This window comes from Channa argus, chromosome 3 (assembly GCF_033026475.1).
Source record: "Channa argus isolate prfri chromosome 3, Channa argus male v1.0, whole genome shotgun sequence".
In the NCBI taxonomy this organism is placed as follows: domain Eukaryota; kingdom Metazoa; phylum Chordata; class Actinopteri; order Anabantiformes; family Channidae; genus Channa; species Channa argus.
The window spans coordinates 24,193,259-24,209,164 of NC_090199.1; the positions used below are offsets into that span (position 1 = coordinate 24,193,259).

The 15,906-nt window shown below is 39.2% G+C and overlaps 1 protein-coding gene across 1 annotated transcript in view; it reads left to right on the forward strand.

The window, feature by feature from the left end:
• The first annotated feature begins 260 nt into the window (after window positions 1–260).
• The window catches only part of LOC137124266 (neuronal acetylcholine receptor subunit alpha-7-like), a 38,650-nt gene continuing 23,004 nt past the window's right edge, over window positions 261–15,906 (forward strand). Inside the window, exons 1-2 of the mRNA XM_067499081.1 lie at window positions 261–1,066; window positions 9,279–9,418. Coding sequence (XP_067355182.1) covers window positions 1,006–1,066; window positions 9,279–9,418 — 201 coding nt within the window. The 5' untranslated portion in view covers window positions 261–1,005. The remainder of the gene's footprint in view (window positions 1,067–9,278; window positions 9,419–15,906) is intronic.

Genomic DNA, 15,906 nt, shown 5'->3' on the forward strand with positions numbered 1-15,906 from the left:
CTTGTTGGAAAAATAGAGATTATTTTCCACAGTTTATCACAAAACTTTTCCTGTATACGACCATATGTCTATCTGGGCTTTCTAAATTATTAAGTCAGAGTGCTACAGGCCTAGAAGGAAGGAGTGATTGGGCTTTTTTATTGTAGGCCAAATAAAAAACTACAAAATGAGCACAAAGAGACGAAAACTACCATAAAGAGACACAAAGGGAGCAGAAAGTGAGATATGACGGTGCTGTGAGTCTGTGGCTGGACTGACGTTGCCAAAAGAGGTAACTAGTAAATATGAGTTATAAATGGCTGAGGAGAGGGAGCGGGAGGAAAAGATGAAGGACAACGAAGAGAAAGAAAATGATCCACCTCAGAATATGTGCACTTTTTAAGGAAATTCTTAAGTGTGAATCAGCTGCATTTGGCTCATCCAGCCCACCTGTAGGAATGAGACTAAACTGGGGCCTGAACTAATCAGTAAGGAGGAAAATTCCAAAGTTGAAGGGGGCGCGTTGCGCTGTAGTGTTTAGTGTGTGTGGGTGTGAGACTGGTCACCCGCCGCTTTAGTCATCGCTCATAAAACAGATGAGGATGAGCCCAAACTGACTGGAGGGGACAAACCTTGACGAAGTTGACGACATTGCGCAGCAGCAGCAGCAGCAGCTGCAGCCTCCAGCGGACAGGTGGCTGCCATCATCACTGCGCGGGAACGACAGGAGACGCGCGGATGACAAGCTCGACATGTTTGTTATAAAGACACGGCTGAGGGCAAAGAGAGGAGAGGAGAGCGGGACCACAAGGGACTTTTGAAGCGACAGTCGACCCAAACGCAAGGAGACAGACATCGTGTGTGTGTGTGTGGGCACGCGCGTTTCATCCAGCATCCGACCAGGAGAGAGAGAGAGAGAGAGAGAGAGAGAGAGAGAGAGAGAGAGTAGCAGCACGAGGCAGGCTGCGCTCTATCCAAGTTTGAGACCTCCACCGGCCGCAGAGGGACTTCTGCTCCGCCGCTGCCATGGACCGTACTGCATCAGTGTTGACTGGAGTTTACCTGTGGGCGACATTCTTCTGTCAAGGTGGGTCACTGATGCACCCTTCGTCTGTTCTCTGTTCACGTCTGTCAACAGATGCCAAAAGACAACAAAAGAGAAAAATGGCCGTTGGCACTTTATCCGTTATGTGTTATGTTGTTTTAGCATTGCGCATAATTAATGTTAAGGTACAAAAAACAATTTGTCAGAGAGATAAAAGCTGCAGTTTGAAATTAGTTGGTCTAAGTTCAGCCGTTCACTGCACATCTGACTCGACAAAACATCTGTATTCACTGTAAAAGACGTGTGCACAGGGCAGCTCAGCATCCTGGTGTTAAATGTTTCTTATTGTGATCTTAATTTAACGGAACGTGTACGTGACTTAATGGCATTAACGCATCTTTGACCACATTTATCAGAGTTGTTAGTGGTGTGAGGACTTTTGTGTGTTCAAGCGCAGAATCCCTTCAACCAGAGCGTAATCAACTCCATTTTCGAGCTTGCCTTGTGTGGTTCACTGCGTGTTTAGGCCAGTGAGCCTTCTTTAATAGACCAACAACATCTGGCCCCCAATAAGGAGGCCGTCCAGGCATTGATGCACAAAGCCCACTGGGGCCGTTCATCCCTCTGGTGTAATCTCCTAAAGGATTGTTAGATGCATGATGCCAGTGGAACAGGGCTAGAGGACCCTCAGAGGAGGCTAAACCTCTGTAATATATTTCAATCTGCGCTTTATCTTCCACAGATGGATTCTTTTTTTAATCTACATATGTTTTTACTAATGGAATCTGCTCTTTCGGTTTCGGGAAGATGGAACCAACTAGGCTCAGAAATCAATTAGAGTAATGAAAGGTTTTGTTGGACCAGATTTCAGAAGCTCCAACATGTAAATGGGTAAAACAAGGAGTGTGTGTCTTCAGAGCCTCTCTGAGCAACTTTTATAACGGTATGGAGCTTAACAAACCTGTTTAAGAAGTGGCTTTAATAAACTGCAGTAATAAACAGGCAATTTGCATAATCATGCAGTATGATCGGGAGGTAGTTGTTATCAAGTTACTTCTACCCAAATGCTTAACATATTAATATTCCCTAGTTATGAGCATCTTTGAATCTTCAAGAAGGAGTCCACTTTACTACAACTGGCTAAAGGTTAAAATATTTAGCTGGTTTTGACACCAATCTTTATTCAAGACACGTTTTCTCCAGAACTTTGGAGGTAGTGTGTCATGTTTACTACAAAACAATCACACTATACATTAACTTTAAATCTTTATAGTTGCAGCTGATTGTGAATCTCCCTTAATGATGCCATTAGGTCAAAAAGTGAGCCATTCCATGCATTTTTGAATGAATGTAAGTAAAAATATAACAGGTATTTAATTAAGCTTTCCTCTAAATCCAGGCTGACTCAGACAAATGTACTTTTAAACAACTTCAGTCACTCTGATAACAATTGAGCTGGGTAATTAAAAATTTATTTTGCACTTTTACATTTTAAGCTGTTCTTAATAAAGCATGGGTTATTGTGTCACAGTAATGGACTCAACATTTATTTCAAAAGCTATACTAACCTATGTTTTTATTTTTACAATGGAAACAAATATGTACTGTTACTTGGTAAGGAGTTTCTCAAACTGACAAAGTGACAATTATTTACCGGAAGTTGCATTTCCCCTTTGCTATACTGAGAATTAGCATCTTTCAGCTTATTGTTTTAGTTTTGGGGCCTTACACTTCCTGCTCTGGTTGAATCTCACTGCCCAGGGGTTCTCAATCTTGGTCCTCATGGACCCCTGCTTTGTTTGTTTGCCAACTATCTCTAATCACATGCATCGAATGTGTCTGAAGCTGGAACACACCATCTAAGAGGTGGAGTGGCTGAAGACAAAGTGGATTGATATCTGCCAGCTTCTGGTTGACTGAACACACCTCATCCAGATAATCAGCTGTGAGAAGTTGGAAAAGAAGCAGAGCAGACGTCCTCGAGGACCAGGATTAAGTACCACTGCTCTGGCCAACTCTAGTCGTACCAGGCAGCTCTTTATTGGGTTGAGATCAAATCAAAGCAAAAGCGCTTTAGAAATGTGAATATTGGACCTTTACACGCTGAAACATCTTGATTTCTGCTGTACCACCAAGTCAGAGGAAATTCTATTTCAAATTAATTCCACCTTCAAACAACTGACCTTGTTTTACATTCCTTAAAATGAGTTGATTCAATTAGATTCTGGATATGTATTGATCTTTCACAGATATTTGTGAACCAGCTGCTTTAATGTGATTCGATTTTAAACTTGGAAAAAGTGCCTAGATGTTTAGAGTGCCTGAGGCTAATCAATATTTAATCTGTCTCTGTGGTGGCTTAGTCTGCGTGAGTGTTGTCATGTTAATTGTTCCTGACTTGAACGGTATCTACAGCAGTTTTCAGGAAGTTCCTTCAGCAACTTCAGCAGCTCCAAAAGTTGCCTACTTGTCTACTTTTCTTTGGATACTGAATTAAGAAAGGTTTGAGATGAGGAATATAATTACAGGTGTAACACAATAATGTGGTCCACGGTCTCGGTTATATGTCAAAGTGTCTCTGGGCAAGACACTGGACCCCTAACAGCACATTCCCCTCCCCAGCTGTGCAGTGCCGGTCCAAGCCCGGTAGAAATTGAGGAGGGTTATGTCAGAAAGGGCATCCGGTGTAAAAAACTGTGCCAAATCAACATGTGACCCTGAAAGGACAACATATATAGATGTACAGTGGCAAATGGCACCACTCAGCAGCTAAAGTTTGCTGCTCAAATCTTTAGTATTTGAGCAGCAAACTATAAGTGACATTAGGGTGACTGTGGCGCAGGAAGGTAGAGCGGTTGTCCACCAATCTCACAGTTGTTTGTTCAATCCCCGGCTCCTCTGGTCACATGTCCTTGAGCAAGACAGTGAATCCCAACTTAGTTCCTGGTGAGTGTTGGCCAGCTGCATAGCAGCTCCCCCTCCGGTGTATGAGTGTGTGTGTGAATGGGTAAATAAGAAGCAGTGTAAAGCACTTTGAGTGCCAACAGGTAGAAAAGTGCTATATAAGTGTAGACCATTTACCATCTACATATGGACAGGCTGGGTATTTATAAGTTTTCCTTGTGCTTTTTGTTTGAATACTGTCTGTAAACCAAACTGGCTCTTGGGGCATTAGAGACTCATTTTCCTTTCCTTTCCCTTCAGTTTTTGACCTACTGTCCTCAAACATCAGTCTCAGTTTGAGGTTAATGGCCATTTAAAGCTCCATTATGGTGCTCGCTAAGATGGTAAAGCCCAGAATAGAACATTGTTGGAGGGTTTAACTTTAATTTTGGTTTCCACAGCTGCTCTGTACTTTACTCTATCTAATTCAATATAATTATAAGATCTTAGATCTTAACTCAGATATTAAGACTCTTCATCATGTGTACAGGTTGTGGTCAGCAACAGAAACTCATCCGTTTACTCTAGTTTAATGTTCATTGCCTGTAACTGTACTTTATGCTTCTTTGAGTGCTGTCCTAATGCTCGAAGTTACATATTCTACTTGCATGCTCAGTGATCAGTGATGCTGAGATAAAAACAGACCGTGTTTACTTGACACACGAGTAATCAACTCGTGTACAGCAGAGATCTTTGGCACAGTTCCTGAGCTGCTGTGGGTTTGGCATGAAAACCTTCATGAAGCAGGAGGATGATCATTGGGTGCATTGTAGAGTTGGTGTAACACTTCATATTAAATCAATCTTTTAAGATTCAATATACTTTGGCATAAAATTATGACCACCTGTGAAATTTAATGCAATCCAACACAGTGAGTCTGCCATGAATTCTACTTTTACAAGGTTTTGGTCACCCTATTTCAAATGAATGAGGTGGCCAAAACATTAGAACCATGTGTTCTGAAGGATGCACTCCAGAACAACTCCACTACCCACCTAGTATAAACACAGTAGAATTATGTAAGTAAACCAGGGAGGTGAAAGCAAGGTAACTGGGTGTGAGTCGACTAGACTAGTGACCAAAATAACTTGAACAAGAATACTCATACACATATACAAGAACTGAGAAATTAGGACTAATTGGGATTAATGATTCTAGATCAACTGAAGAGCGATATTCACACAGGGCAAAAAGCACAAGAATGGAGTAGAGAAAATCACAATGTGAATACAGACACCTATGCTATGAAATACATTTGAACCAGAATTGGCAAAACAAAATTATTTGAGTAACAAAGTAAACCCATACACACCAGAATAAAGAATAAAACAAACGAGGCAGTAAACTAACAGAAACAGAAAGCACTTACCAAAAATTAGGAAAACAAAGTACAAAACCAGTGGGGGATGGGGGCTACAAAATAAAAGTCTGAAAGAGGAAGTGAAGCTGGTGAAGATAAAATGAAAACCAGGGCCAGATCATGAGATATGGTGTATGTATACAATGGAAGGTAACTCCTAGTGGAATGGCAGCGGTGTGCAAAATCATTCCTCAGTACTCATTTGTGATTAGTCATTAATCATTTCTAAACCAAATCTCACAGTTCATGCACATCAGTGCCTTCCATTATACTGGGCCACTAAGCTTCGAATTAGTGCCAATAACTGTGTTGCTGGCTTTAATTGATGTTTTCCTCCTTGCATAGGTGTAAATTTTCAAACACTGGCCTCCAAACAAGTTAGGTTTGAAAGTGACATTCTTACTTGCAGGTTGTGATGCTGTTCAGAATTGGATAGGTTAGTGTTTTTTTTTTTTGGATGTGTATGATTTCTGAACTAACTGATGTGACAGCATTATGAATTAGATCTAGGACTACATATGAGAGAGACATTGATCGGATTTGAAAAAATAAAATACATTTTTGGTTTGTTCACACTTCTGTGAATAAAAACAACATCTGAGCGACTTGGGTGTAAAAAGATTGGATTTGGGTCACTTCAGTAAGCAAGTGTTTATTTTTCTTATTCTTACATAAAAACCAGTTGAACAACACCCTTCAGAGGCATTTCTGATGTAGATGTTTAAAAAGAGGGAAAGGATTGGCATCTGTTAAAGGTGCTGACTAATGTATTTAGCTTTTGACTGTCAATTGAAAATGTGAATTCTGTTTACAATGAGCATCATGTTTAGCTCAGCCGGGCTTTACATGGATGAGCTTGACAGCCACAGTCTATTGTTGGAACAAATTAAATATCATAAAAAAACCACTAGATGGGAATTGAGTCTCAGAGCAACTGAAAATAGATAAAAATATTATTTGAAATGAAGAAAAAATAAACAAAGCAATGAATAAGACAAGCCAGAAGTTAGTGTAGTTTAATGCTCTTGATGACTAAACACCGTTAAACCAGAGTCAATAAAAGGGAATTGTAGTAAGTTTGACTATTAACTGCCCACACTTCTTCATTAAAACCTTGGTGAACAGACGTTCCATCTAATATACTTCACAGTGGATGGAACTGGATTCACATGCCTCATGCATGAGCCTTGAGTCCTCCATATTTTGCTCAACAGGAAGTTGCATTATGTAAGCAGATTAAACAATGAATTGTAACAAAATATTTTAACTTATATTTATTATTCTAACACTTCTACTAATAAACTACTTTAAAGATTTGTTTGGTCAACAAAATAAATGACTTGAAGGCAACACAGTAGTAGTACAGCCCTAATGGCTTCATTTAGGTGTAATTTGGATCCATTAAGTGTTATTGTTCAGTTTAACCTGTTTACTAAAGAGTGGGTGGAAGTTAATGAGGCATGGAAGAATTTCGGTCATTCATTGTCCCCGTTACTATTAAGCCAACCAGGGATTTATAGGAACTCTTCAGGTCAGAGACAAAATAGGAAAATGGGGGCATCATACTGTGCACAACCCCTTGCCAGTAATTGAAAGACCACTATGGTGTGAGGAGCCATAAGGAGGAGCCATAAATTGCACACACAAACTCAAGGGACACAAGGCAGAGTAAAGACTTTTTGTCCTGTTTATATTTACCAGACTCCAGTAGTTGCCCTCAGGTCTACACAACATAATGAGACAGTAATCCAGTCTACCCTAAAACCCTTGTGACCTCCTTTAATGTGGCAGGTCACACTGTCAGCCAGTACACCCTGTAAAGCAAGTGCACTTTCCTCTTTTCTACAGTATCACATTTTATTCTTCAGAACAATTGGAACAGCACTTTTGTCACAACATTGAGGCTTCATTTCAGTCAATTAATTACTCAATTATCTGTCAGTTCGTCTTCTCCAGTCATCAAGTCATCCACATGCTATATGAAGCCTGATTGTCCAACAGCATGAACTGTTGTTGATTTGACTGGCAGTCTTGATTGTCAGTGTTCTTTAGAAATATCTGTTTTAATCTCACAGAGAGAACAAATCTGTAGAGGTTAACAACATTATTAACAGAAGACTAATAATCTTGAATTTTGTAAGATACTCTGACCTGCAGCATCCCTAGTAAAAGTCTGGCTTGATGCATCTCTTTTGGCATTATATAATAAAGATGCAGTGCAAGTGTCCCAAATTATAGTGGAAATAGTTCATCTCTTTTCAAAAACAGACCATATGGAGATGATGAAGCCGATTAATATCAATTTGATTTTGTTTTTGATTTGACCGGAAGCTGCTGATTATAAGATATCTCTCTTCCTGGAAAAGAAGTATCCTGTGTGTTTTTCCACTATAAAACCAATTCTTCAGAACTTGCATACTGGATTGTGCCACATTTGGGCTCAGAGGGAAGAGGTATATGAGTACAAGAAACTGATGCATCCAGTATTGTTGGAAACAGTAATGACACCCTCTTAAGTAAAGCAGGAAAGATGGGGATAGATTTGATTATACTCCCGTAGATCAACAGCCGTATGCTCTATGTTGCCATCTTTTCAGTGATGTGTTCAAGTGGCTCTATGACAGGGTTCTTTAGTGTTCAGCTTGTTTTGGCTTGGCTCGCTTTACCCCATCAATTCTCAACACTTCTGCTGGCTGCCACTCTTAGCCATTAGGCAGATTCCCTGTCATGCCAAGATTAAGGGGGACCCCATCTGACACTCACCAACACTCTCATGCACAAACACACAGCGAGCTGTCTTTGTTTGTTTTCGACTCATTAGCTAATTAGTCATCCACTCAGTCATTGAGGGTGGGCTAACGTCTTGGCTGTCACTCAGTAATTGCTGGTATTTCTAGAGACAACATCTAATTTGGACAAGGGTCACTGGGAAGATGCAAACTGAGACCTTTTCACATTTGGCTGACATGAGACACCCAACGACAAGGAGACAATTTTATTTTTTTATTTGTTTTTTTTTTGTTTTTTGGTGTCTATTATTGGTGTCTTTGCTCATTTGAATGTTGCATTACTGTTTGGTTTGCTCATCAAAAAAAATTGCAAAACACGATTTGCACAGATTGCAAAAATTTCTGTCACTCAACCATAACTAAAGGTCTCTGATTACTAGGCAGGCTACTGGTGGTTAATTGATTTTATAAAAACCTAAAACAATTAAAACCTTTTAAATCACAGCTTTGAGTTTAAACAAATTGTGTTGACCTGCAAAAAATTTATATTTTACAGCGTACCTTATATTTTTTGTCCTGCCTTCTATGAGATACACTCTCCTATTAGTCAAAGCCTTTTATAGTGACAGCAGCATTGGCAAAGGAGAAACAACAATATGGTACAGTACCAAAGAGGACAACATGCTGCTTTCACGACTGACTGGGTTTGACTTTGCACCAGGGACTGTGCTGTAATAGTCTTTTCAGCTAAAGACGGATGTCTCATTGTTCAGCGTAAACCTTTTGATGAGGCCTAATGAATACAAGAGAGACAAAACAAAAGCACAATCAACACAATTAAAGTTGACTGAGTTAATAGTGTAACATTACATTCAGTATATCATGACTTAATCAAGATTTCTTGAGGGATTGTGGGCTACAGGAACGGTGTCGGAAAATACTGTTGATTAAAATTGGCTTTGGTGCATGTGGGAGAATATTTTGAGATTGTTTTTTAAAACTACTGGGCTGATTAAGTCTTTTTTAAAGATGCAAACAGCAGAATTTGTCATTTCCTTTCACCATCTCAATTCTTCCATGTTTTTTCCTCCTCATGTGTTACTCATTACGCCTGTAGCTCTATTCTGTATTATTGGTTTGCTTAAACACTTTCTATGATTTACTTCCTGCCTTTTCTCACCTTCTCTGCTCACTTTTTCACTATCCATCTTTTTTCCTCCAGGTTGTCATGGTGGTGTGCACCAGAGGAAGCTGTACCGCGACCTGATGGTCAACTACAACCGGCTCGAGAGACCCGTGCAAAATGACTCAGCACCCATCGTTGTGGACCTCGGCCTCACGCTACTACAGATCATTGATGTGGTGAGTGTGTGTATGTGTGTTTTTGCCTTTCTTGAAATGCAGATGATAAAGTGTGTTTGAGGAAAGGAGGAAGAAGTGAGAATGTGAGTGGAATTTGTTTTCAGGTCAACACAGTGTTACTCTAAGTTGAACACTCTTTGTGAAACTTTCTGCATATTGAAATATTTGTTGGGGATTTTGTGTTTGTTTGTTTTGTTTACATTATAACATATCCCATGTGATTTATCCAGATTGACTGTGTTTCCTGCTGATGCAAACACCTTGTTTTGGTTGCAGCTCATTTTCCTCAAAACTCTAATTCTACCAGTGAAAGCAGAAAGTCCAGTGAGAATATTTGTCTTTGTAAGAGCAAGTTTATTGTTTCTCCCTTCTGTCTTTTTTCACGTTGCAGCTCTACAGGCCCCCAGTCTTTTCTGTCATTCAACAAGAATTTTAACCCCCAGGGTTGAGAAATGCCCTCTCACTTTTTGTCCTGTTTTGCTTTCTACCCAGCAGCTCCTCAGTCCCCTTCCCCACATTTAGTGGCCATTTTTTTCATCCACATCAAAAAGAATATTTCAAGTGTCTGGGAATATTTGCTTACCTGATGAGAGTTAGATGATACAATTAATATCACTTTCATATGTCCAATATATTTCAAGCTATCTGCCAGGAGACAGCTAGCTTAGCATAAAGACTCCAACAGCAAAAATATCAAGTTAAGTTTAAGGGTAGTTATCTGCTGGACTGTTTCTAGGAGTCTCTACTGGTTGGTCACCTCACAGAGAACTTTATATGTACTGTGTGATTGTACAGAAGGCAAATTAAATTTTGCCAATGTATGCAAAGTTGCCATTAATTGCAGATTTGCAAAACACGTTGTAAATATACTTATTACTTTAATACAGTTAATGTAAAGTCAAGCAAAAAATGAGAGAGAACAGAGGGAAATAACATAAAGAACTGCAATTCCTGTGAGTTCTGAGTTCAGTCAGAAACTCCCACTCTATAAGGTTTGGTACAGTACTTTGACACAACTAAACCACAGTAAACATAATTTAAATGTACTGAACAAATAATTTGCATGTTACATTAAGCATGACATTCACTTAATGGATTTTCTTTTTTTTTTATAAAAGCAAATAAGAATTTCTCAAAATGTCAAAATATTACTTTTAACACTTTAAATCAAATGCAATAACTGTGTTTCTTCATTGTCACGTATAAGATTAAAATACGCTAAGCTTAATTCACTTCTTATCTGTGTCTCTCTCTCTCACACACACACACACACACACACACACACACACACACACACACCACTTAGTTCAATGCCGCCAACATTTCCCCTTTGTCTGTCATACCTCACTCCTTCTCACATCAACTCCTAAACTGACACTTCTGTAGTTTGTGTTGATTTTCTGTCACATCTGATTTGGTGTTTTGTTCTGTCTGTGTTTGCCCTTCGCTTTGTCGTGCTTTTCTCCTGCTTTCCATGTCTCATGCACCTACATTCACACAAACTCACACATAACCTCTTGCCTGTTAGCCCCACCACACAGCCAGAGCGCTCATCCAAAAAACCCAAGCCGACACCCCGTCACGTCCCTGAGCCAGCCCTGTCACAAAACTTGCACGTCTCCTCATGATAAGGGCATGGTGGTAAGAGCCATACGCTGGCCTGTAAGATAGCGTTTACATTTTATCATTATTGTAGTTTTCTGTAGAACATATAAAACACTTTTTTAAACAACAACAACAGAAAGGAGCCAGGGCAATCTCTCATAAAACCATATGGTGCTCTTGAAAAAACAATGTAATGAGACTATTTAATGCTTCTTTTGAAGGATGGTTCCATTTAAAATGTTGATAACTTGGTGCTTATCTTCAGAGACCAAAGTCAAACATGCATTTACTGACCATATGTTTTTTAGTGTGATTTAAATGTGTGTGTTGTCTTTTAAATATAGAAAATAAATAAATATTGTTGGTGTGTACATTGTTCACCAGCTCAATAGATAATGGATAAACTGGCAGGACCATATGAAATAATGCTACAGTTAATAGTAAATAATGTAAAGGTGGTTGCGCGTGTGTGTGTGTGTGTGTGTGTAATACGGCCTTTGATTCCTCCATCTGCTGCTGGGTAACTCTGTAACTGGGGAACTGGGGCAGGTTGATTGGGCTCATCACCATGAATAATGACAGACTGGTTAACCAGCACATGACTGTTTCAGTCAGAGGAGCCACCATGAGATGTACAAAAAACCACTCATGTTTAATGGTTAAATGTAAAATTAATTTAAGTACACATTTAATGTACTTGTACACTACAGTTTAGAGGGACAGCTACAGTACTTTGAAAGGTTTAGTTATAAGTTACTTTACAGACAAAAAACAGCATGATGAGCATATAAAAGTCATACTGTTTATATCTGTTTATTTATTTATTCTTTAAGTTATTTTAAAGAATTGATTACATAATTTAAAAGTATAAATTAGCAGCTGCACGTGTTTCTGACCAATCCAAAATATTATGAGGTTTAGGGGGGCAGACCTAAACCTGCCCCTGGCCATATAATGACTTTTACTTTTCATACTTTAGTATTATATATAGTATATTTATATTGCAGCTTTGCTACTTTTACTTAAAGCAAGAGTGTGACAGTTTGTGGAAATACACTTATTTGCTTGTTGGTACAGTAAATATAGTAGTTACTGTAAGGAAAGGATCACTTCTAAGGTTTCATGTATTGAAAGTCACACTTAAGCGGCGTAAGAGAGAGAAGAGGAATGAAAGAGACAGTCAAATCTAAAAACATAGAAACTAATGGTTACATCTAGTTCACCAGCTCTAGAAACATAGAAGAGGCTTCTCATTGTTCTTTTGCCAAACCAATGCGTTTTGCACAGAAATTCAACTGGATCTGTTGAACTGTTAAAATAAGAGGGCATCCTGTTCATCTTTATTGTCACTATGGCCTGTTAAATATGTTTAGCTGGAAATTGAGTAAAATATAAGGTATAGTCAAAAGCAGGAAGCACGAGAGTAGAGATATGAATTACACTTTCAGAGCTGCTTTTCTTTACTGATATTTGATCCTCTATGTTTTAAACACGATACTCTGATTTTGACTGAAGAAAACATTTAATAAGCTATTCTATTGTTTCCTGCTGAGAATCAAATGGACTGAAAGCCTTTCCTGGAACAATATACAAAGATTAACAATAAATCATCATGTTTTTGTCTCTAGCCATATGATGTCGGATGACTTGCAACTAAAGAGAGCTAAGGAGCTTACATTGAATGTGAAAAGTCTCCAATCCCTTTCCATTCAGTTTAAAACCAATCACAGCAGATTTATGAGGCGATTATGTTTGTGTTTATGGTGGGTGTGACAGGACTGATACTGCCCTGACACTGCAGCTAAGCACAATCCCACAAAACACCACAAAAGAGAGGTCAGGCACAACATAGAGCAAAAAAACACAGCTCAGCCTCACAGCAAAGACACATTTCCATGATTGTGCACCAGATCTCCCACTAAAAAACGTTGCTTTGTGAAGCGCACAATGGAAGGCTGTTCTGTTTCAGCAAAGGAGAAAAGAAGGCTCTATAAAAGAGGGACAGATCAGAACGGACAGGTGGAGATAAGACTGGAGCAAGGAGGGAGCTGGGGAGGAGATGGGATGAGAGGTACGAGTGGTAATTGTATGAGGTTACCAAAGCCTGTTTCAGAAATTAACTCTGGAGGATGTCAGGAGAATCAGGTCCTGATATTGTCTGGATTTTCCCTTTCAGACTTGTAGCCAACATCGGGAGATAATCTGTGCGAGATGCGTTCTCACTTATGAAGAAATACTTGCAACTGGGCAAGGAGTGGGGCCTGGGAACTTTGAGCAGGGGACTGGACATGATGCAGAAACAAAGCTGCGGAAGTGACAGTGTTTTGCTTTGTAATGTGTTCGTATACCACACAATCTCGCGCTGTTCCTTGTATTTGTTTGACAAGTTCCAGGTGTGTCCTCACCGACAGACGTTCACGGATTTGGTTGTCCTTCCATTTCGACATTGTTGATGCGGTCATATAAATGAATGAGTTCTTCACCTTCTGTTGTTTGGATTTGCCCAGTTTCGCGGCAGTGGATGTCAACAACCCGCACACCAACTCATGGTGAATTCTCCAGAGTATCACCTCCTGTATTCACAACTGAGCTAGGTTGGAGACAATGCAGACTTTGCACTAGGGAGCTGGCTGGTTAAAGCCGGGTTAATGTCAGGGCCAACAGACTTTACACACCCACCCCAGAGAAAGTCTGGAAAAAGTCAGAATTCCAGTGCATGTCTCAAAGGGGCTCAAGTTTGAGGATCTTGTGGATCAAACAGAAAGCTAGTAATGGCCTTTGTAGTGTTGGATTTATAACTTCAAACAACTTTTATTCATATGCATTTTTGTGGTTATTCACCTGACCACACACACAGACAAACTGCAAAATTATCCAGTTATTAAATCATTTCCAATTTGATTTCATTACCATCTTACACAGTCCTACAACAACAAACCTACATGTAGCTGATAGAAAATAACATCCCTGGGCTGCAGGAAAACTGAAAAAAGGAATTTGTCTTAATTACACCGTAACTTTGAAAGTTCCAGATGGAAATTGGCTTAGTAGGACAGTTTCTGTCTCATGAGTCTCAGCTGAACTACAAAGTGCATTTTGCACTGAACTTTGCTGAACTTTGCTGAACTTTGCTGTACATTTTGTACTTTGTTCATCTCAATAATGCATTAAGACCAGCTGCAAACCCTGAGACAGTTCTTTAGGTTAAAGGGAACCTGTTGAGTGTTTGACCACTAAAATAGAGGAAAACTTTTACAAATAATGTCCCATTTTCCTTCTTTACTCACGTCACTGTCGGCTTTACACTATTTCACTATATGTGGCATTATACCTTGACAAAATATGGAACAATCTGCCCTCAAAATGCAATACATGTATTTCAATTTACCAGAGTAAAAGTATAAATTTGCAGGAAATGGAAACGCACAAGTACATGTACCTGAAGTATTGTCCTTCAGCAAATGAACATGGTTTTTTTACTGGACCTGAAGGATACACATAATCGTGAAAAAATAAGCAAATTTCATCCAGTCGATCAAATCTAGATTGTTTTCCAGCATTTAATTTTATTGTGTCTAAAGTTAAACTATGTTCAAGTCAACTGACGACTCCTTTGCTTAGAGACAGAAATAAACATTCCAGTGATGAATACATTTACATTTATACATTTACACACTTACATTTGCATGTATATGTAGGCTGCTGACCAATCACCTACATCTTTCAGTCTTTGAAGGCTTCAGTTAATGACCCAATTTAAAAGTGTTTCAACCAAAACAAAATGATCCACATTAAATGATACGATCAACTAATAGTCTGTGACTGTAAGACAAGCTTGGAAATGTATTTGCAAGCATCAGCATACATTTGTCCATCCCATTCCCATCAGTGGAAGGGGAACTAAAATGTTACACATCTGAATAATGCAGTTCAGCTCAACGGCACCACAAATTGCAGCCTCCAAAATGGACATAAAGTTGAATCAACACACTAAATCACGAAAAACTGAATATTATAATCTTTAAGGGAGTTTTCAGGATTGTTGTATTACTGCATTATTTTGGCTATATAAACCTGCACTGGCAGCCTAACCCATAATGCTGCTCTTTTTTTTCCAATGAGATTTAATAACTGGTCAGACATACATATAGGCACCTTACTACTGCATTTAATCTATCCTTCAGGGTCAAATTCAAGCACACCCCTGTGTGACCGTCTCTCAACTTAGGAACTATTTTCATGTTTCACTGCTGTAAAATATAAAAAAATAGTGTCTTGAGAAAAAAAGGAGGGGGAATGATATGGTCTGGTGGGATGAGAAACGGAGAGAAATGAAGTGCATAAGGTGCTTTTAGGATTCAATTTTACCACAGTAACATTCAAGGAAAAGTTTTCAAAGGGTTGACCCGGCTGTATTATTCCAGCTTCAGTCATGGGTAGAAGATAAGTGGTAAGTCACTTCAGTAATTTTATGAAAATAATAAAAGAAAAGACTCGTGCACAAAGAAACATAGAGTAGATGCCACAATATCATCCACTATCACTGTCAACACACCTTTGGAGGGATAAAGTTGAGGTAACACATCAGACACATGGCATATCTGTGTATAACAAAGAGCAAAACCTGTCGCTGTCATGTAGGATTCTGCTAAACACACTGTAAAGTCCCTGCCTACCTCTGTTTTTTTTTTTCTTTTCTTCCTTGTGCCTCTACATCTGACCTCGTTCTGTCTCTGTTCTTGCACTATCTGTGTCTGTCTGTTCTGCTTCACTCTGCCTCAGTCTTGATTCCTCTCACTCTCATCTCTCCACTTTTCCATCTCTCTGACCATTTCACCAGGCACTGACCCTTGCAGCTGGAGTCACTGCGTATTTTCATTTTC